The sequence below is a fragment of the Passer montanus genome, unplaced genomic scaffold, assembly GCF_014805655.1.
Source record: "Passer montanus isolate IOZ18808 unplaced genomic scaffold, ASM1480565v1 scaffold67, whole genome shotgun sequence".
NCBI lineage: Eukaryota > Metazoa > Chordata > Aves > Passeriformes > Passeridae > Passer > Passer montanus.
This window is the reverse complement of record NW_024371815.1, coordinates 541,471-563,871: the sequence shown is the minus strand read 5'-3', so window position 1 is coordinate 563,871 and position 22,401 is coordinate 541,471. Positions and strand designations below refer to the sequence as shown.

General features: G+C 37.8%; 1 protein-coding gene across 1 annotated transcript in view; it reads right to left on the bottom strand.

Moving 5' to 3' along the window:
* Positions 1–22,401, bottom strand: part of SLC2A9 (solute carrier family 2 member 9) — a 100,264-nt gene that overhangs the window by 49,367 nt on the left and 28,496 nt on the right. The window contains exons 5-8 of the mRNA XM_039728955.1: positions 22,131–22,291; positions 18,260–18,384; positions 16,999–17,144; positions 2,148–2,280 (exon numbers count right to left, since the gene is read on the bottom strand). Coding sequence (XP_039584889.1) covers positions 2,148–2,280; positions 16,999–17,144; positions 18,260–18,384; positions 22,131–22,291 — 565 coding nt within the window. The remainder of the gene's footprint in view (positions 1–2,147; positions 2,281–16,998; positions 17,145–18,259; positions 18,385–22,130; positions 22,292–22,401) is intronic.

The window sequence follows — 22,401 nt, the reverse complement described above, 5'->3', positions numbered from 1 at the left end:
AATATTAATATTCAGATTTAAGCTAAGAGTCAAATAATTTAAAAGCATTACTGTAGTCATCATTAAAATGAAGAATTCTGCTTTATCATTATATGACTTACAAGCAGAAGGGCATTTTAACAAATCACAACTCCTCCAGTCTCCTTAATACTTAGACTTTTCCTCCCCCATTTCTGCTGATAATGTGGATATCCAGATGATTTGTCTCGATTGTTGATTCATTCTCCTATTTTTTGAATTCCACTGTAGAATACACTCAAAATGTGCTACACCATTAATTAGCTCAAAATGAGCTACAACATAGCTCAGAATTGAGTTTTTTCTTTTAGAATTAATAAAATCCAAAAACATATATTCATATACAGTTACTTTGAAAAGCTTTTTATATCAGTTGTCTCTTTTTTCTCTATCTAAATTTATAGTCCTTAGGGTAGTTCATGAAAGCCATCTTCTTGTAATCAGCAAACCAGTGGCTAAAACTCATTTCCCCAGGAAACTCCTCTCCTGATGCCTTCTTCTCCAGAACCCACCTCCAATGCCTCTGGATTAGATTTCAAATTATTTTCAGAACATGGATGCTGAAACATCCCAGAGTGCAGCTGGCACATTACCAGCAACAGTAAATGGTGTGAATTTCAAGGCAGATGGTGTTATTCTACTGCCATGTTTTCTAATTTTTAAACTCTGCCTATGAGAGGTCCAGTTTCACTGTCAGTGCTGAGGTCTCCAGGTACTATAGCAGGATTTTTAACAGCTCTTCATAGCAAGTGTAATATTATGCTACAGCATTGCAGATGTAGAGCCTTTGCCAGCCATAGCTCTGGAAATAGATCCACAGTTTTATCAGGCAGAAACGAGCCAGTTTAAACTTGGCACCCAGAAGCATTTCTTCCCTGCCCAGCCATGGTGCTGCAGAAGTTTCCACCCAAGAGCCAACCCGAGCTGGGTCCTGCACCCACAGCTGGCAGGGCAGCCCTTTCCTTGGAAAAGCTGCTCTCTGCCTCCTCAAAACTCTGCTGACTCTGTGAAGCTCAAGAACACTTTCCAAAATCTCATTACTTTTGTGCTCCTTTTTTTTTAAGCATTGAACTCTATCTCTGAGTGTCTGAGCCTCCAGCCTTTATAGAATTCTTCATTCAAAACCAAATTGAGACAACATGGGAGTCTCCTCATTAGTGTGCTATTTCTTTTTCAGAGGGCTCTTCAGAACAAAAAAAGGCCAATTTTTAGTTTCAAAATAGAATAAAGTGGATAGAGTTGCATTAATTTCATGCTAAAAGATTATTAAATTTATATTTCAGGTGTTGATACACACTTTACAAGTAATTTTGCAAGCAACTAGTTCATGGCTGAAAATGTTAATGGTCATATTCAAACAAAGTTTTTAAGAATAGTTTGTAAAGCACTTATGTTTGGTATTTTGGCATTATAATCAGACTCTTTTTTTATAGACTCCTGTTTTTCATATGTGGTTATAAGTTAACCAAATCTTTTAACACTCTCACACCTGTATTTGGACCATAGTAAATTTACTGGAGTGGAGAATGCAACAACTGTGATCAAAAAGCAAATAGTTTTATACCTGAAACCTGAAGCAAGGACAAAATATTCTGTGTCTGTGAAGCTGATGCAATATGGAAGAACTGGAATTTTTCAGTTAAACAGATGTATGGGGTTTTTATTAGATCAACAAAGGTTATTGAGTTACAGAACACAGGGTAAAACACAGCGACTACTGGGGGAAAAAAGCAGCAATAGAATCTGTGTTTTTATTAGACAAAGTGCAAAGACTGTAGATAAGGGAGAGTCACAATGACTGAAACCACCTTTTACTTTCAAATGAACCCTGCACAGAGTGGTTGGCCCACAACAGCAGGATGATTTGGTTAGTTCTGTATCACCATGTGTAATGTTATATAAGTTACCTTGCTGGAAAATTTAATTTATAAAAACGTCAAAGCTACAGCTATATTTACTCATACAAATGAAAAAAGAAGAGAAGACAAATGAAAAAAGTGAGAAAAATGATTGCCAAGAGATCCTCTGCTATGAGAATATTCTGCTTCTCGTGTGGTATCAGAATCAGGAGTCTCCAGCCTGAATCCCTACAATAAACACCCTTTATTGCAGAAAGGAACATATCATACCTTTTTCTGCCATGCTCCTGTTATGCTTTTCGAGTAGGAGGTACCGAGGGCTTTCAGGAAGAAAAGGCAGAATCACGACCTGTATCAATGATGGAACAATGATTGCTCCAAACAAGAAAGGCCACCGAGATTCCTGCAAATGGATGCAAACATGAGTCAGTGATACTCTCCCATAGTGACACTTGGAAGAAAAATAGCTTTGATAGGGAACACTATAAAAAATTACAGTGTCATCATTCAAAGTGTTGTGTCCTCCACCAGAGTGACATGTTCCTCTTAAGCTTAGTAAGTGGTTTGAACACCTCCCTCTCAGATCACCTTAGTCAAGGGCCAAGCCCCCAAACTACTTTTTGTTGTCAGTTTTGATTTTACATTCTTCCACTTCAGCAAGGCCTAAAGCACCCTGTTCTATGTGGTATGGGAATTATTCCATGCCTCAAACATGAAATGGGGCCCAAGATAACCAAATAACTCCCAGAAGTAATGGGTGGGGTATCTCTTAATCAAGCTTTTCATTTCCCCTTTTAGGTGAGAGAGGTGTTTTTAAAAAATGCTCCTGGGATAGGAAAACAACTTCAGAAAGTGTTTTTTCAAACAATTTAAAGCTTGAGGTAATCAGTCACACTAAGAGCCTGCATTACCATGAAGGCATCAAGACCCTATTTCTTCATTCCTTTTTTCTCTTTTATTTCCACTTGAGTGGAAAACTTTCTATAATGTAGATGAACAAAAAGTGGTTAACACTGTTTATGGATAAACAAGCCTGGATCTTATTTTAAAAGCTAGAAAACTAAGGTTAAGTCTTTAAAACAAGTCAATAATCAAAGTATCAAAGTGGGTACTGGTTTATGAAGAATAACTTAGGAAAACAGGCAGTATAACTTGTCACCTTCATTCCATATCTGCCTGGAATAGTTTCCTGCAATATAAACCTCTTTGCTATGTACCATATTGAAACAATTATAGGGTGTTATAATTTTTGACAGTACCTCCAGATAAAAATGTTACTCTTTATCAGCCCATCATATTTTCTGAAGGTTTTTCCCACCATGTCAAGGATACTTCTTAAAAGGAAAAAAAGGAATTTTTGTATGCTATTATCAGCATTCTGCTCACCTATGGAGACTTCTGTGGAATAAACTTACAATCCTTTTAAAGTCTCCTATATTATATGGTTTATAAGTTGCTCACATTTATCTCAAATAACTCTTCTTGAAAGCATTATTTTGAAACAGCTCTGAACTTACCCTTCACAATAAATAGCAAACCCTGCTACTGTAACGAAAAGCCCTTTATTTTTGCCACATAACACCCTGAATTTCCTTTATTTCCTCTATTTAAGATTTCTGTTTTAATTTTTAACGTTAGCTTCTAAAACCTTAAGGTAAATTCATAAATACTCATAAATTCTCATAAATATTTTCCCATTTGCCATTTTGGCGTGAATTGATCAGAAAGTCACTGAAGCCAGTGGAAGCTTCTCCATCCATTTCAAAATATTTCACGTCTATTCAACATTATGGAGTGTGTGCTCTACTTGCTTTTTTCTTAATTTACATTATACAATCTTAACTCTTTCCTCCCAGTACAGAAAGGAAATAGTAGGTCTAAATAAGTCCAAAGGATTCATTAAAATTGCTGGAAATCAGGTTGAACTAGACCCTCTAAAGAGAACTAAGAGAAGCAGGCAAAAGGAGGGTTTTATAACCTCTTTAAGAAGGAATAGAATAGGACATGTACTGGGACAGTCTCAGAAGCAGTAATAAGCTAAAGGCAAAAGACAGTGTAGGTGACTGAGGAGACACTTAAAACACTTCACCTCAATTGTCAGCAGTAAGGAGAAGCACTCAGGCACTGCTGGGAGAAATGAAAACAACTACATCCCACTTTATTTCAGGGAAAACTTAAAAGAGCATGAAATGTTTTAATTACAGGGGACCTGATTTCATCACCCGCTCGGAATTGGTACAAATAACATGTCAAGATGGTAAAATTTTCATTTTAAACTGTCACATTATGGATATTTGCTTAGGCTGGAGCATGAAATACCTGGCTTTGATGTATTTACAAAAGACAGTTAAACAGTAGAGCAAGTTTGACAACCGCAGACTCATTCAAAGGTTGATGGAATAAAGTGCAAAGCTGCAGAGACAGAAGATTGGGTGGAAGGGAGGGAGATAAAATATGGCATGGATTTATCAGCTGCAAATCAAACAAGATTATGGTGCACTGAAACACAGTAAAGAAAATGTTGCCATGTCAGAAAATTATCATCTAAAATGCAGAAAATGGAACTTATTGTAACCATCAAAAAGTGGAAAAGAAAGTGGCATGGGGAAATGTCAACAGGCACTGCTGGCAGCTGAACTATTCCTACCAAGCTCAATAATCTGTTTAAGCACCAGCTACATTTAGTATTCTCAGCAATTAGGAAGATTTTGATAAAATGTGAAGACACTCTCAACACAGACCGAGTAAACAATATACACATACATTTTAAAGGGAGAACAGAATTGTTAATAAGGTCATGAAACAGAGGTGAGAAGAAGTGCTGTAGTGCCCTGGATATGGGCACCTATTTTTTCAAAGATTTAGTGTGGCCAATTAAATATGCCAGTATGAGATGGATAATGGGATCAAAAAGACTGAGTAAGGAAATAAGCACCTGTGACAGGCTTCACTCTCTCTGTTTCTTTCTAAATAATTTCATAGAAACAGAGAAACATAGAATGGTTTGGAAGGGACCTCTAAGATCATCCCATTCCAGTACTCTGCCATGGCCAGGGACCCCTTCTACTATCCCAGGTTCCTCAGAGACCCATCCAGCCTGGCCTTGAACACTTCCAGGGCTGGGGCATCCACAGCTTCTCTGTGCAGTCTGGTCCAGTGTCTCACCACTCTTATAGTGAAGGTTTTCTTCCTAACATCTGCGCTAAACCTCTCCTCTTTTAGTTTAATAAATAGATTTTAATTATTTATTTATCTATTTGTTTTAAAAGCATAATCTGGACATAGAACCCCCTCCCAGTCACAACTCAACCATGATTCCCTACTCAGGGTCCTCATTTGCTCTCTGCCCAGAGTTTGGGTTTCTGTGCTGTGGAAATCCCCACATCCCACTGAGCATCCTGACCCCAGCTGCTCCCAGGCAAGCTTCCCCCATCCTGTCTCCTGTCCATTTTGGAGCCACAGGGAAATGCCCATACCCCAGACACCTTCTCCTAGGCTCAGGCTGGACATGGGGTAGCACAGGGCACTCCCCAGCCCTGCTCTGTGTCCTTGTGCAACCACCATGCTGCCTCACAGAACTGTCAAGGGCTTGGCTACCTCTACTGCTTGAAATGTGCAGGAGAGGGTATTAAAATAAATACTCTTTTCTCCTTTTTAGCACTCAGTGCACAGGATAATCTGTGACCTCTCAGTGAGCAAGTCTATTAACCAGTCACTATTAAATAGTCAGCATATGAGTATTTATTCTGGAATTAATTCCTTGGGGATGGGGTTGTGATGAGTTTAGTAAGTGCTGAACAATTTTACTGCTTGAAACGTGCAGGAGACGGTATCAAAATAAATACTCTTTTCCTCTTTTTAGCACTCAGTGCACAGGATAATCTGTGATCTCTCAGTGAGCCTATCTATTAACCAGTCGCTATTAAATAGCCAGCATTTAAGTATTTATTCTGGAATTAATTCCTTGGGGATGGGGTTGTGATGAGTTTAGTACGTGCTGAACAATTTATAAACAGAAATTACCTTTTTGTATAACTTTTTTTTTAAATTACATATTTTACCCATTTTGTATGTGGGGCACAAAGAGACTAAAGCCTCTGGCATCCAATGTAAGATGAGTATTTATTCTGGAATTAATTCCTTGGGGATGGGGTTGTGATGAGTTTAGTAAGTGCTGAACAATTTATAAGCAGAAATGACCTTTTTGTATAACTTTTTTTTTATTTTTTTAATTACATATTTTACCCATTTTCTATGTGGGACACAAAGAGAAAAAAGCCTCTGGCATCCAATGTAAGACACTGAAAATATCCAGGAAATAGTGATTTGGTAGTCTCTTCTTTTTAATTTTCTACAAAAAGCAGGAAACTTTTAAAATTTTAGTTTTGCAAAATATAATCACACATACAGACAGAAATAATTACATCTAGTCTAATTTTTGGATGCCCTAAAGCATCTTGCCTCAGCCTCCTTCTGCAGCTACAGAAGGATGCAGGTCTCTGTGATATTCTGTGTCACATCTGCCAGTCTCACAGGGACACCTAAGGTACCACAGGGCATCAAGATTATACTATCTGCTTATATTCAAGCAACTAAATTTTGTCCTTTTTAGTACAGACTTGGCACAAAAAATGCATATCAGAAATATTCCATTTGCCCGGGAAAAAAAAAAAAAATTATCTCTGCTCAGAAGAGACTGGGTAAATTTACTTAGGCATGCAAAGCCCAGAATACTGCACACGTTCAGCATTTCTCTGTTAATCTGCTACCACACCACATAAAACACTCCTAAAAGGACAACCATGCTGGCCTGGGGCCAAGGACTGAAAAAGCACTGAGATGGAATTAATTTCTTTGCTTTGGAACTATCTTTTCTTCCTTTAGTCAAGGGTATGGCACAGTGGTGATGATCATGTGGCAGCTGAGAAAAGAGAATTTCTGCATCTCAGGCTTCAGAGCAGCTACTCAAGTAAGGTGCAAAACAACTGCCTTCCTCTCACCTTTGTACCACTCCAAACACTGCTCCACAATCTCCTCTGGCTGCAGGGGATGCTAATCTCACAGTTATGTCCCTGCTGGACACAATTTGCTCTTTGCAAGACCATTTCTGTAACCCAGTTTGTCAAAATGTATTTCAATAACAGAATTACAAATTGCTTACCTTCCTGTTTAAAAAAAAAAAAGAGAGAGATAGATGTGTATTTCACCTCTGTTCTGCACCCAGATGTGTATTTTTACTGGTCACTACTACAGCTATAACTCTGACAAGAAGATTTTTCAAGTAATTACTCAAGTATCTTCCCAGGTAATAATCAGTACAGAAAGTCACAGACTTAAGGCTGTACAAGTCTGATGTAAAATTCACAGAAATCAGCAGGAGATTTTTGCTACTGAGCAAATGGCCTTCGGATAAGAACTTAAAACAGCTTTGAAAGTGTCTGGCGTCTGAGTCCCATGATTCTCTCTTCACTTAATGGCATGTTAGATCATGGAAGTATTCAGAGGGAGAATTAAAGTATCTCTTACGAGTTCCCCAGATGGTTTTTTGTCCAGCTTTCTACTGGAGTAATAACGAAATTTTTACTGCACACTCATATGGCATAATTTTTCTTCATTTATTTGTCTCCAAGAGAAGCAAAAATTTCAGATAAAAGCAATGGGAAATGGGAAGCTTTCACATGGGATTATTATCAGCAGCCAGAATATATATTTGAGCTTATTTAGGAAGAAATATTAGAGGTATATTGGAGCTAGGCACAATTTCTGACAGAACTTCCTTTCAGTTATGCATTTAGATTCAGGTTAGCATCCATAAATAACAAAATATAAAAATAGTAAATTAAAATAATTGAGGAGGATAAGACTCAGCTTTTTAAACATGAGAACATGCTATCATTCTGATGCCCTTGGGTACCTCAGATGTCCCTGTGGGACTGGCAGATGCAGCACACAGAACTCCAGAGACCTGCATCCTTTTGGGACTGTAGTGGGAGATGAAGAAAAGTGCTCCAGGGCATCTAGAAATTGCATTAGATGCAAATGTTTTTTATGTGATTATATTTTGCCAAACTGAAGTTATGAAAGTTAGACTAAGGTATATTAAGGTTAAGAGAAAAACTAACATAAAAACACCCAAAGAACATTTGCTGTTTTAAAAACAATGGAAGTTATTGAATATTTCATCTTAACATTTTTTTAATGACAGGAAATCTGGTTTGGATTTAAAAAAAAAAACAAGACCCAATTAATTTTAACTTGACATTTACTTCAAGTTTAAAAAAATACCTCAAAATACTAATCAAGAATATACCTATTTTTTTTTCCTTTTGCCAGCAGTTTCAAAAGCAAAGACACTCAAGAGTAGAAAAAACACCCTCCTACTCAATATGATGACTGCATGCTATCCTACAGTGCTTCACCAACTTACCACAGCATTAATACCTAATTTGTAAAGGATACATTTACATATTAGGACATGAATTTGCAATAATGGGTAGTTTTACAATGTATAATAGAAAGTAAAACTGAAATGTTAATCTTGGAAGTTAAGAACCTTTAAAAATATATTAGTGATGGTTATCTCCCCAGTGTGAGAAACACACCTGAAAGGAAGTCACAGGTCAAATTGATTTGGATTTATTGCTTAATAACAGATTTATAAGTATTATCAAATACTCAAGCACTAAGAAAACAGGAAAATCTGAAATGTTCACTTGCTCCTAAACATTTGAAGCAGAGTCCAACTTATACAGGGTAAGATGAGTTTTATAGGCAGACACTATTTGTCTTAAGGTCAGCTAAAATAGGGGAAAAAAACTCACCTTTTTAAGTCTGATAAAGTAGCAGAAAGTCATGTTTTAAATATTAGTGTAAACAAATGCTCTAAGTTTAGCTACGTGTATTAACTATGGTTCAGTGGTTCGGCTGCTATCAGCCTCCACAGTGTTTTGACGTCTTTCTTTCCCTCACATCTGTTGAAGGATATCTTTCCAGGAAAGCTGGTCTACTGCTCTTCCAACTGACCTAATTAAGCAGAGAACAGCTGCATAGAAATTTTCTCAAGAGTCAGGTGAGCACTGTTTCACTGTCTATGAGTAGCAGTCCTCACTGATGATAAGCTTTCATGCCAACGTTAGATGCTCTGCCATTAAGTCTTTTGTTAATTGTTGAGTCTAAATTATATATCTATCTCCATAGTGCTCTTGTTTCCATCACCACATTTCCAGACAACTCCTCTCCTGTAAGATGTTCTCCAAATGCAAAAACCGCAACATTTCAATATTACAAATGGCCCATCAGCCATATGTTGCTAAAACTTTGGGAATTGAAGCCTCACAGCACAACTTTAATGGAGTGAAACTCATTTGCAAACATGAAAACACACAGCTGTTTTCCCATGCATTACTTAATGAGTTCTGTACAGAAAAGGGATGAATAAATACCGTTGTGTCTGTCTCAGGGAACCAATAAAGAGTAGATTTACGATCTCCAGTAAATACATAATCTCAGCTGATACACAATAGATATAAACAAAGTACCTCACCTGATGTCTCCATTAGAAATATATCAACACATACCACATTCCCCCAGCAGGGCTGGTATTACGGAGTAGACTCTTCCCATGGGTCCTTCTGAACTATGAATATGTAACAACCCAGAGGGTCCTGGCAGCATTTCTGTACTTTTATCAGACCCACCAAGGTTGTGTCTGTTGCCTGCACAGCATCTTCCCTTGCCTGGATCAACCAGCCTTGGGTGAGGTGACCTTCATGTCCCTGACAGCAACTCACAGCTTGTATTGAAGTGCTTGTCCCTTGATAAAAGACTTGGAAATTGCTTCAGCAGTAACAAACTTTGTGCTTTATGTGTTACTGTGAATGGAGGATGGAAAGGTCCCATTGCTAGAAAAAGAAAAGAACTGAGAATATTTGAAAAAGGATTTCCATCTTCAAAATCACTGCCTCAAGGAATTCTTAATTGGTGTGTCTGGTAGCAGTTTGCAGGATGTGCAGGCAGACATCAAACACCTGCTGAAATTAGCCTTTCTTTCTTTCCTTTCTTTTTTCCTCTTTTTCTCTCTCTTTTCCTTCCTGAAATTCCTTCCTGAAATTCCTTCTTTCCTGAAATTCCTTCCTTCCTGAAATTCCTTTCTTTGTAAGGGTGTTTCTCTGAGTTATTCTTAGCAATATCATCCCCTTAAGGGATTTGAGCAGTCACTTATAAGCACCAACGTGTCTCCTGTATCCTTAACAGAAGTTTTAAAACACTCTTCAGGGAAGGCTTTAGATTTTCAGTCAGAGTTTTGCATTTTACTACTTGAATATAAAGAAGTTTGCTTCTGTGTTTTTAAGAAATACTGCGCAAGCTCAGGAGTCCAGTGAATTGGCAGGGACCAGGGTAACCTGGAGTCACCTTTTGCAAGCCTGGCTCAACAGCAGAATGGTTTCCAGGGGTACTGTGAGACCACCTCCTCAAACTCTTGCTCCAAACTAAGACAAATCCTGACCAAAACCCCCACAACTGGGAACCAGAGCTGATGAGAAAAATTCCTGTTATTCTTCCCAAGTCCTACACTCACCTTTCTCTTAAGAACTCATTAAGAACTAGCAATTCATATACTAAAATAGGCTCCACAAAGCATCATGTTTCTACAGATACAAGCAGCTCCACCATCATCCAGGTCATTAATGAAGATACTGAACAGGACTGGAACTCTGGGCCACACCACTAATTACTGGCTTCCAAACTGGACTTTGCTTCAGTTCAATATATTTTCAGAATATAACTAGGCAGAGTGAAGATGTTATGGGATTTTTTATTCTACGTAGACAGATGTTTGAAATTATTACAAAGAGGACACTTTAGGATTTCAAGTGATGCTGGAAAATGCTAAACTGGTGGAGGCATTTGTCCTACTCTAATGGAAAGTACAAACACCTTTTTGTATTCTACAGACAGCATAAGGCATAAGATGAATTATTTTCCAACACTCTGCATGCAACTGTAAGAGTTCATCTGTCTCTTATTGCCACATGAGCTCTCTGTTCTTTACTCTGAAATTCCGACTTGTATTTTAAAGAATAATATCTTTAACTGTAGTCACTATAATGGCTCAAGGAGAAGATAAACATACAGAACAAAAGAGCTCATAGAAAAATACTCAGAAACTTGTTGATTCATACTTTGTGTTATCATGGTAATGTGTCAGATTCTTTTCAAGAGCATCTCCAACAGACCATTTTGCCATTGGTGTCCACCTGCAGGCTTCAGGTCCCTAGAGCAATTTGGAATTGCTTTCTCTACTCATCTATAATTTACTGACAGATTTTAAGGAATCCTTGAATCTGAGTCAAGAGTCTTAGGAAGAAGGATCAGCTAAAAAAAAAAAGAAAAACAAAGCAAAATCATGCTGAAAATGAAGCTTTGACAGGGAAAATCAAAGCTTATTTTCAGAACAGCCTTCAACTGCACAGGCTGTACAACCTATTCCATCACTGTCTGTTTTTGTGCAAGTGAAGGAGTCCTTTTAAAAGACCTTGGTAGAGCAAAATGCAACATTCCTATATAAACTTTCCTAAATACACAGTTGTCTAGTGCATCAAATACATAATTTTAAGAAGTCTGGTAAAGAAAAAGAGAATGTAACACAGCATCTACAGAAGTTTTTAGTTTTATTACAACTATTCCTCAGCAAGGCTCACTTGTGTAAAAAATTTACTTGAAAGGGACTCATCACAAAGATGTTTCTTTACTAGACATCTGCTACAGTGTCTGTGGGGTTCATTGGTCCTTTTCCTGATTTAGCTCAATTTGCTGCAGAAATTGATATTGATATCAGCAGCAGAATTTCTTTGCTAAAATAATGAGTTGTGGGGAGGGCATTTTGGCCTGTGTCATTGTGTATCACAAACCTACTTCCAGATAAATACCTTTTTAAAAACAGTTATTCTGTAAAAATCTTTTTAAAGTGTAATTAGATTAATTCATGTGTCTTCTATGGCAAAGACAACATCCAGTTAATAAAGTTTGTAACTCTAACCATGTACACAAGATTTTCTCAAAAAATTCCAAGTGCTTTTAAAGAAAGATTGAGAAGAGTCTAGAAAAGACAGCATGTCATTTCAGAATAAATTCTAAACCTTCTCTGGTACACTTTGTTTCTATGCACTCATGCTTTGAGTGTTTCCCCAGCATGGGGTTACCCACAAGAGCTGTTTAACCCCGATTTTTCTCCTCAAGAAGCCACTTTCCAAATCCGAATGAAGAGATGAACACATCCAGGAACGTTACCTTTTTTTTTTTTTTTTTTTTTTTTTTTTTCCCTTGAAACACTAACCCAGCAATAGGATTCATTCAGGAAGTGCTCCCCTGGTGGGTCTTAGGATGCAGCAAAGTTTTTAGGGTAACATACTATCCACTAGGAAACAATGTAGTTAGGCAAGCTCCTGGGTGCAGGACCTAGAAACACTTGAAGTTTTAAAAGTAGGATTGCTGAAGTAAACAGAAAAAAAGATTCTATTTGTCCATTGGTGTAGCAATGGGAAGCAGCTGCTCAGTCAGAGAAGCAGCCAGAGCTGGGCAGCCGCTGGGGCCAACTCCAGGGAAAACAGCAGCAGCTTGGCAAAGCCTGACACACCAGGCACAGGAAAAGGGGCTCAAAGCTGTTTTAAAAGTAGGATTGCTGAAGTAAACAGAAAAAACGATTCTATCCGAGGTCTGAGGAAGGCATGGCAAAGGCAGCTGTTTCAGCTTTACCTGTCCTGAATAAATACACCCACTGTGAAACAGTTTATTCTCTCTGATATTGATACCCAGATACAAGAGATCCTGAAAGTCAATGTATATTGAAAATAAGAACACTTGGGGTACTGCAAATGTATTCAGAAACTAAATCCTCTATAATTTAGGGGGAAGTTAAAGCCCACCTTCATTAAACAACATGAAGACATAGAATAGACAGTCTGATAGTTTACAACGTCTGGAAGATGTTACCATGCTAAGGAAAACCTGTGGAGCAGGACGTTCCCTGCAGGAGGAACTAGATGAGTTAGCTGGAGTGATACCTAAAGTTACATGGAATATGTCAGAATCAGGCCAGACAATATTTCCCCAAGACAGCAAGTGTAAATTTGAACTTTCAAAACTGAAGTTGACAGTGCGTTGGCCTTTGCTTTGTAAGAGCAATCTGTCAGGAAAAATAGGATGGGTGATTCAATTGCAGAATCACAGAAACAGAGAGAACAGAAATACCTGAAGGGCAGTGTTTGAAGAAGTGACAGGTCTAAGATCATTTGTCCTTATCTTATTATCTCTTTTTTTTCCCCTTCAGTCAGATATATGGAAAGCTGCACATGCTGTACGGCCAAAAATGGCCTGAATTAAATAATTGTGTAGCCAGCAGCAATAATTCAGTGCCCACATTACAGCAGATAACATCATTGCACTCCTGTGGGCCTGCACCAAGTTATCACCTACAGATGCCATGGCTTCCTGAAGAATTAAGGACTCTGCCTTACAGAACACAAGATGCCAGCACATGAAAATAAGCACAGCTCTCAGCAGCTGGGGTGGTGGGGAGAAGCAAGCCACCAGCACATGAAGTGCTCGTGCTCTGTACTCTGGTCACCATCCCGCTTTACCATGGAGGAATTACCCAAACCTCAGGAATTTCCCAGACCTATAAGAATCAGAATCTTGAATAAAAAGCACAGCTGTGATTTGTTGGATGGGAAGCAATTGGCATTGTGGAAAGCAAGATTATCAAGTCACTGCAGCAGAGGATTGTTATCACAACTGGAACTTTTCTCACATAATCATTCTTGGTAAACACTGCATACTGAAGAAACATATTCTAAAATTAGTACCTTTGGAGGCAAATACAATAAAATTATATATATCCAGAATTAAAAAAATTGCCTGTATTTAGGTGTTGAAATCTTTACTAGATTGTAAATTTTTTGATCCATTTTCTCTTTTATACTATAATTTTAAAATTGGACACAGTCATATTTGTCTAGTTCATGTCAATATGGCAGGACACAGAAAAGAATTAAATGCATTTCTACGATACTTCAGACAAAATATTCCCAGGAAAACTAAGAAATGTTTAATATAATTCTGTTTTTCTAAAATATTATTTCATTTGGGTTACCTGTATAATCTTGTTCTTCTAGGTTCTAATTTAAACCAGGAACTATTGGGGACAACAGTTTACAGGGTGAGAAAGAGATTAAAGAGATTGTGTTACTAGAGGAGGTGAAATTTAATCTGAAACAAAGATCACAAGTGACAGAGGGAGGAGAGAGGAAACACATTGTAGAAAGTGGTAAAAAAAAAAAAGAAACAGAAAGGTACTAAGGAATAAATAACACTTGATGAAAAGAATAATGAGAATAAATTGACAGAACTGGCATGAAAAGATATTAGAAGGAAATGAGAAGATTGTCAATCCTCAGCACTTCCAGTAGAAAGCTTGGGAAAGCTGAAGGAATAGGAAACAGCCAACCAGCCTTAAGCCAGTAACCCAGCCAGAGCTGACCAGTGCCCCTCAGCTCTGCACCTGGGGCTGCCCACATGCCTCTTGCTGCACCTTGGCCAATCTTGACAAAAGAAAGATTGCTGAAAAATCAGTTTAGGACTCCTTAACATACTTGATACAAAAAGCAGTAAGAACTTTTGAATTGCCTCAAGTGATACTCATTGCTTTAGAGCTATTTTTATCAATAGCTCTAAACAATTTCACATTTAAAGAAACACTTTTGCATTTGATAACAGGGGAAATCATCACTTAGGTTGTTAATAAGTGCTTGTTAACACTGTGCCCCACAGCCAACATAAACACTTTCCTTTTCTGCAGAGAGAAGTCTACAGAACCACTTAAGGCAACAACCTCACATAATCCACATAAACACATCAAGCTCCAATTTAAAATTTTAATTTTCTGCTCAAGTTACTTTAGCTGGGAGTCTGTTCCAAACATCACTCTGATGAATTTCAGCATGCAATTATTCACACAATATTTATAAAAATATCATTCTTTGTAGCCATATTATCTTTGAGACTAAGTCACTCTATTCCTTCTTTCTTGTGTTAACAAGGTGCAGTCAGTTCCTGTCCCTTCCCTCTGCTTACTTGACCACACAAGCAATATTGCTGTTACCTCCTCTTACAAGAAGGAACTCAGTCATGCTGACAGCCATTCTTATATCCATCCCTTTTTCAAAGAGTCTCTTCCAAGCAAGATAGTAATTTCTGTTTGTGTCCCTCCTTTCTTCAAAACCATCAATGCTCAGATCAATGGTTAACAACCTCTTAGATATTTGCTTGCATTCCAAGTAACAGACACATAACAGATCTCAGCAGAAACCTTATGAAACCATGAAAGAAGACAAGTATTTGGAAGTGGTATTATTTAAAACAAATTCTGATAAGAAATAAACAACTACAGTGCAGCAAAATAAAAACTACCTCCCACTGAAAGAGTTTCAATGGGAGCCCCACAAACCCAATGGGAAAAAAATTCCTGGCTTGACTCAAACCAAGAGAAATTAAAAGAAAAAAAACCCACCCACATACCCAACTAGAATATTCAAGCTGCCTCCAATAAATTGGCTGGAAATATTGTGATCCACATCAGGAAAAACTTTGCTTCTTTTACGTGCTGATATTACCCATCTTGAGAAAACTAATTCTGTAGATAAAGCATTTTTTCTTACATAATGTTTTGTCTTTAATGGTGCTAGGTTAATTAACTTCACACTAAAGCAGGTTGTAGAAGAAGAAACACTACCTCCATAATGTGGTAGCAGCAACAACAGTGATGAAAGGAAGCCAAGAAGACAAATAAAACCAGCAATAATGAGCTGAAATCAAGGAATAAGAATTTGCGTGACACCTCATCTTTAAAAGTGCATGCATGCTTCAAAATCCCAAATTAAAAAAAACTCCTGCTGCATAAGGGCTGCCATACTCTAAGGAATCAAATTGGCCTCTTGATGTTTCATACACTTGTTTGTAATAGACTTGATTCAAAGGTAAGAGAAGGGACATCTGTTGAAGCCACACAATAAGAGCCATTTTAAGTTTTTTTCCTAAAATCTGTTGCTTTGGATGGGCAGGGGAGAAATCTGTCCTTCAATAAAGGGTAAATTGAATCAAATTATTTGCCTTCAGGAGAGCTGAACAGAATAAAGGAACAGAATAAAGCTGGTCAGGCAAAAATAAAAGCGTTAGGGAGGTTGGTATCATGTATTTACAAAGGAGTTGCCTTTGGGTGGACAGAGAAGGAAAAGCTCCTCTCATTTTCCAACTCCTTACTACTATTTCTGGCTGAACAGAAGGGATCCTCTGTTCAAGTTTTACTGTGAGAGGATTGCAGACCTTTCCTCCACACTGTCTTGAAGAATCATCTCTGAAAGGAAAGCACCTGGTCAGCTCAGATGGCCAGTGTGGTTCCTTCCAACCTTACCCATTGTGTGACTCTGTATTTTCAATTTCCAGCCTGAACAAAACTCGAGTTCATTTATTCAGAGTGATGATGACATCCAGTGGCCACCAAGTTAATCTCAGCCTATGACAGCAAGACAACCTCTTATGTGAATAAATAATCTTTCCATAAAGGTGTGTGTTAACTCTGCTCTTCTATCAGTTAGTCTAAAAGCTGGGCAAGTAAGGATTGCATTAAAAGGAACACTATAATCACTAAGCAAGAGTCTTCCTATTCAGGTTGTCATCATAACTCTAATCAAGCCTTTTTCAACTCTATCTCACATTGAAAAATTACAGATCAAAAATATAAAAACTCTTAAGCATTTCTATGATGTCCAAAGAAACTGGAAACCAGCAAAAAAGATGTACATCAAGAGGGGGAGAAGGACATCTGCATATGGACACACACAAGCCACTCAAGCTGTTGAACCTGCTGGCTACATCTACCAAACTTAGCCATGCTTTTAGTATGTACTTGTAGAAGACATGGAGGAAACGGCTTTTCAAAGTGCTTCAAAACACAGAATAAATATTTCTGTTTTCCACTTTTGTGAAGAATCCAGTCAAAATATGAAAATACGACACTTAGAGCATGCTTGTGTTCTTTGATAGAAAAGGTTTGTTAAAAACTTACTTGCCCAAATATTTCTGGCAGCCCCAAAACTTGACCAGTGAAAACACCAATGCAAATGAAGATTGCTGTGACCTGACCCAATGAACCACGGATTTCCTTAGGAGATATTTCACTCAAATACATGGGGAGGGCACTTAATGAAATGCCTACAAAAGAAGAACAAAACCCATATCTTAAATCAAAACATATTTATTATGCCAGGTATGCAACAAATTTCTATTGAAAGGAGCCTGACTGATAATCTGCTCACAAGGGTGGCATAAAAACATGCAAGGAACAGAATTGTATCTATCCATACATATCATGAATTATTTTCCCTGCATGTCTAATTACTCTCACACCATTTAATCACTATGGGATTGATTATCTGTTACAGATCTACAGTGATGTGTGTAGGCTGCTTTTTGATGTGGAGCACCAAAGGTTACTCAGAGATGAGAATCTCCAGGAGAACAGATTTTATGTTTTAAATTTGCTCATCCCAAAGCAAGCAAAATCGAGTTAGCACTGGTGTGGGTAAGAGAAAAAAATCCCAGTGCATCAGTCAGACAGAGCAGACATTGTCAGATGAAGTATTTTTACTGTAAATAGTATTAACAGATGTTCCTCTCAATACAGGCTTATAGCTGCAAAGAACTCTTTAAAACAGGCATAAAATAAGATTGGAAGGCTGTTTAAAGCCAGGAACAGAACAAACAAATGCATGACCCTGGTCAGTACAATGGCAAAGTTTGCATAGCTTCAGAAGTTTAGTTTCTTGATGGTAATCTGGGATAAAAATTAGCAGAAACCCTTCCTTCTAGCTGCAAGATTATTCTGGTGCTGCTGTGCCCCCATGGTTTACTTTCAAACTGGGAAGAACATATTGCCAGAACAATTGATGAGGTACCAAACCTTCCCTAGTCCTGCAGGTATTAACATGGGATCCAACTGCTAAACACAGCTAAAACAGTGTTAATAGCAGAATACTCTCTCCTGGTCAAGTGATTTTCATGGCATGGAAACAAATACACTCTACCACAGCTGGAAGAGGAAAGGTGGGGAAACAACAGTGTTGTTAGCAGTGGTGAGCATCCATTAGTGTCTCCTCCAGACATCAGATCCTCCAGCCCTTAGTGTGCCATTTTGTCCCAGTGAAATCAGTGTGGCTACTGCTAGTCCCTGGAATACCTCTTTGATGTAAAGCAAATTCTAATGGGGGAAGAGGGGACAGTGTGTGCACAGCACAAGCATTTCAGACGGGCACAGTGTGACAGCTTACCTGCATCCACACCCATGATAATGCGGCCCAGTATGAGCATTTCAAACGACCCAGCCAGCAAGGACAGGGACATCAACAGTGCAGCTGCCACTGCAAACACGTTGTTGAGCACCAATGTGCATTTCCTAAAAGGCAAAGATGGTTTAGGTAAAAACCAGCATCATGGCAGCTAAATCTAGTTGTATTAGAAGCACACTAAGATATTATTCTTAAATATCTATAAGTAAAAAGTGCCTAACAATCACTGCCTCTGAGATGTGTAGAGTTCTGAAAAACAGCACTATACCCACATGGTTCAGTTTCAAACCTACACCACAGTTTAAAGGAAAACATAACATAGATAACTAAGGAGCTGTACTTCAAAAGCACAGCAGGGAGTCAACTTATGCATCCTAAAACCCAAGTGCCAGGCCTAGGCTCTGTACATGAATGTCAATAAGCATACTCTGAAAAGATGTCTGTGTGGAGAACCCAAAGAATATACTTCAAACAGCAATAAGCTGATATAACTACAGGCCCTTTAATGATAGAGTTTTTGACACTTCAAGAACTTCCCAACTGTGACATCATCTGTGTCATTATAATTCATCCTTAAATTCTCCATTAAAACTGTACATTGAGGAAAATTACTTCCTACTTGTAGAGTTAGGAAAAACATTTGGGCTCATTCAAGTAATAATTTTTTTTCTAAAAATTGTTTGATTAATCAAAATACAAGACTACATATTTCTTCCCCACTTTAAAATGATTTCATTCTATAACAGTTAAATAAAACATTAGGTTTTTTCAAATAAAATGAATACTCTTTTTTGGCAAATTATTACTTTGTTAAAAAGTACAAACCAAATCACAAAAATATATTTTAAATTTTTCAAAACATCCAATTTTCTCATTTGCCAACAGCTTAATTCATTTTATTTGTCATCTTTCAGAACTTTCTGCTCAAGTTTGAGGGATAAATTAAAAAGAAGAGGAGTGACCAGGAAGGCTGTCTATCCTTTTCCTTTTTAGAGCAGGTGACAAACTGTCAATATGTAAGTATTAACAGGAAATTTCACCCCCATTGAAAAAGTCGCCCAACTTCTCACAACAGATGCATATGTTTTTGAAAGGAAATATTTCTAACACTCGTATTTTTAATCCTGCTTCCTGCTTTCTAGTGAGTTTTGAACACTGAATGAATAACATGGCTTGAAGATAGAAAAATGAGATACAATTCATTTAAAGTCTATACAACACAACCATCAGACTGATAACTGTAACTGTTTAGAACAGATTTTTCAGATGGATATACACTCTGAGATGGCTGAAGTGATACAAATAATGACAGAAATGGAAAGAAAATGTTCATTCAGGTCAAACAAATATTATACATTCATCTGAAGATACTGCTTTTTTCTCCTTTAATTTAAATAAAAAAGATAAAATACATATTTTTTGAGAAACAGTTGGCCAGCAAACCTTTATCCTATGCAGCTGAGAAGAGAAAAGCACAGCCTAACTAAGCATTATAAAAACAAAGACTTTGGCAGTATGAAAAGGAAATTGAAACGAGAAAACACTCTATTTAGGATGTTACTATGGAGAGCAGTGCCTGTGGCAAGGCTTTGGAAGTGTTGGGGCTGCAGGGGTGGCTTCTGTGGGGAGATGGAGCAAGAGTGTTACAAGGTCACAGGAGGAGAGGGTGATCCAGGCCTGGGCAGGGACATCCCCAGGGGGATTGTTGTCCATGGGGACGCAGGCTGGAGCACAGGGGGAGTGAGGAGCAAGGAGTGGCACAGAGGAGCTGCTGCACACTGACCCTGAGTCCCTGCACTCTCCTTTCTCTCACCCAAGGCACCGAGTGTGACCACTGGCTGTGGTACCAAGAGCAAGGAGAGGAGCCTGGTGTGATGCTCAGCCTCTCCCTCCTCCCAGGGAGACCCTAGAAGTGACCTAAACAATCCCTTGAGCATTTTGGTCTGGGTGCTCAGGACAAACAGCAGCAGACCCTCTTCATTCCAAGAGGGTAATTTAAGTTACAAAGAGTCAAAGCCACATCTGAACTTGGGAATTATGTTTATGTGGATGAAGGCTCCCTTTCAAAAAATTACATGTCTCTTGAAGTAAATAGGGCCTAGCAATCCAGTAATTTGGAATTTATGTTTTTAACCTTACAGCAATATGATTCAAAAGTGTTCTTTTAAAGTCATACATTATTTCTGACTAGTGCTTTTAATCCCCCTTAGCTCATTATTCTGTGTCAGTGTAAATGGAGCTCAGCTTCATCATAGATACAACCCTCCAACCTACACTTGAGCAATTTAACAGCAAAGTATTTTATTGTTCTGTCAACATTCCACTGTGTGCTCCTCAATTACCATAATGACGTGTCAGTCTGGGTTCCTAGACCAGACAAACACTCTGCAGGGTGAGCAGCAAAATCAAGATCCACTCTTTGGTGAGCAGCCTTTATTCACAGAGCCCCTTCCCATTTCTGCTCCATCACTCACCCCCTGCATCAGTAACAGAGCTGTTTTCATGGCTTAATGGAGATAAACACAACAAACAGGGGCAGAGCCTGCAAGTGTAAAGGTCTGCCCTGGAAACCTGACCAGCTCCAGTGGAAGTGTATCTACGGCAGAGATCAGCCACCATTTTAACAATTTTAACAATTTAACAATTTTAACAAGCTGTTCTACTCTTCGCTGAAAATTCTAACCTTCTGTGTACCCATTTTTACTTCACTTTATTTTAATAAAGACTCAACAATTTTCTGAGAATTAATCAGTCTGAGTCAGGCACGGTTCCATATTTCTAACAAGTATGTTAAAGCCAAATGTATGATTTGGCAGAAGAAATCGAAAACCTAAAAAAATAAATAATGTAACTATGGAAAATATTTAAAAATTGAAAACCAAGTGCTGAAGTGACAAAATAAATTCATGAAAAATGGGTAACAGCTAAGAATACTGACTTGCTGTAAGCATGATATGGAAGAACCTGAAAATACACTCTTTGAGATGAAAAATGAGATATGAAAAATAGACCTAGGAAAGTCCAATCTAATGGAAATAATAAAGATGAAAAACAGGAAGGTAAGAACACTGGAGGTTTACACTTATATTTAAGCTTCAATGATAATGTTCTCCTGTGATTTAACTGACTAAAAGATATAAAATAATATTGAATTTACAATTAAGAAAAATCCAAATGAGCAGTTATGATGAATGCTACATGCCCTTCTAAATATCAAGAAATTATAAATTACCTTTCAAATTCTATTTGAAAGACTATATGACACAAAAATTTGACAGAAATATCTATTTAGTACCTGCAGCAAAAATGCAAACACACACTAACACAAACATTCCTAAAATACTTATATTCTCTATGGTCAAGACTTGGTCAAATACTGCATTGTACAGAATAGATGCCATACCCCCTTTTTGGGGAAGGCCATACAGGAACTTCATCCAAGTCCAGTTCTTCAAACTGCAATTTCAGCTGACACAAGGATTGAAAAAAGAGTAAAATTTTATTACTATATAACAGCAAATGCTGTTAAGAAGCAAATGCGATATGTTGATATCTTTGTTTTTTTACAGTAAGATGCTCAGTAAACTCATGAAATGAGATTCTGCCAGTCCTTTGTGAAATCATTTTTATTTTATGTATTTTCCTTTGGCATACTTGACAAGTCACACTCCTGGAGATCTCAACCCACTGCCCATTCAGAGCAAATGGCTTTTTTGACCCAAATGATGCACAGTAAGTTTTCAGAATTTAAAGATTTGGGGGTTTTTTGGTTTTTTTTTAATAAAAGTAAAACCTTCTAGAGAGACTAAGTGAGAAATTGCTTTAGAAAATGCAAGTTTTCAAAAACACTTACCTTCCAAAGAACTTCACAATTGGGGTTACAATAATGGCACCCACAAGGCCACCAATGGCAAAAATGGAAACTGTTATGGACCAGAGGAGTGTCAGAGTGCCTTCATCCACTGAGAAGCCATATCTCCTCTCCCAAGTTTCATTGTAAAACTTCTTGATATACTGAAAGAAAACACACAATAAAAATATGTGGGAAAAACCCCCAACATTTTAGGAATACAACTGAGAGAAGCGAATTAAAAACCCAGAAAATCCCCAGTAGCTTTCTTGCA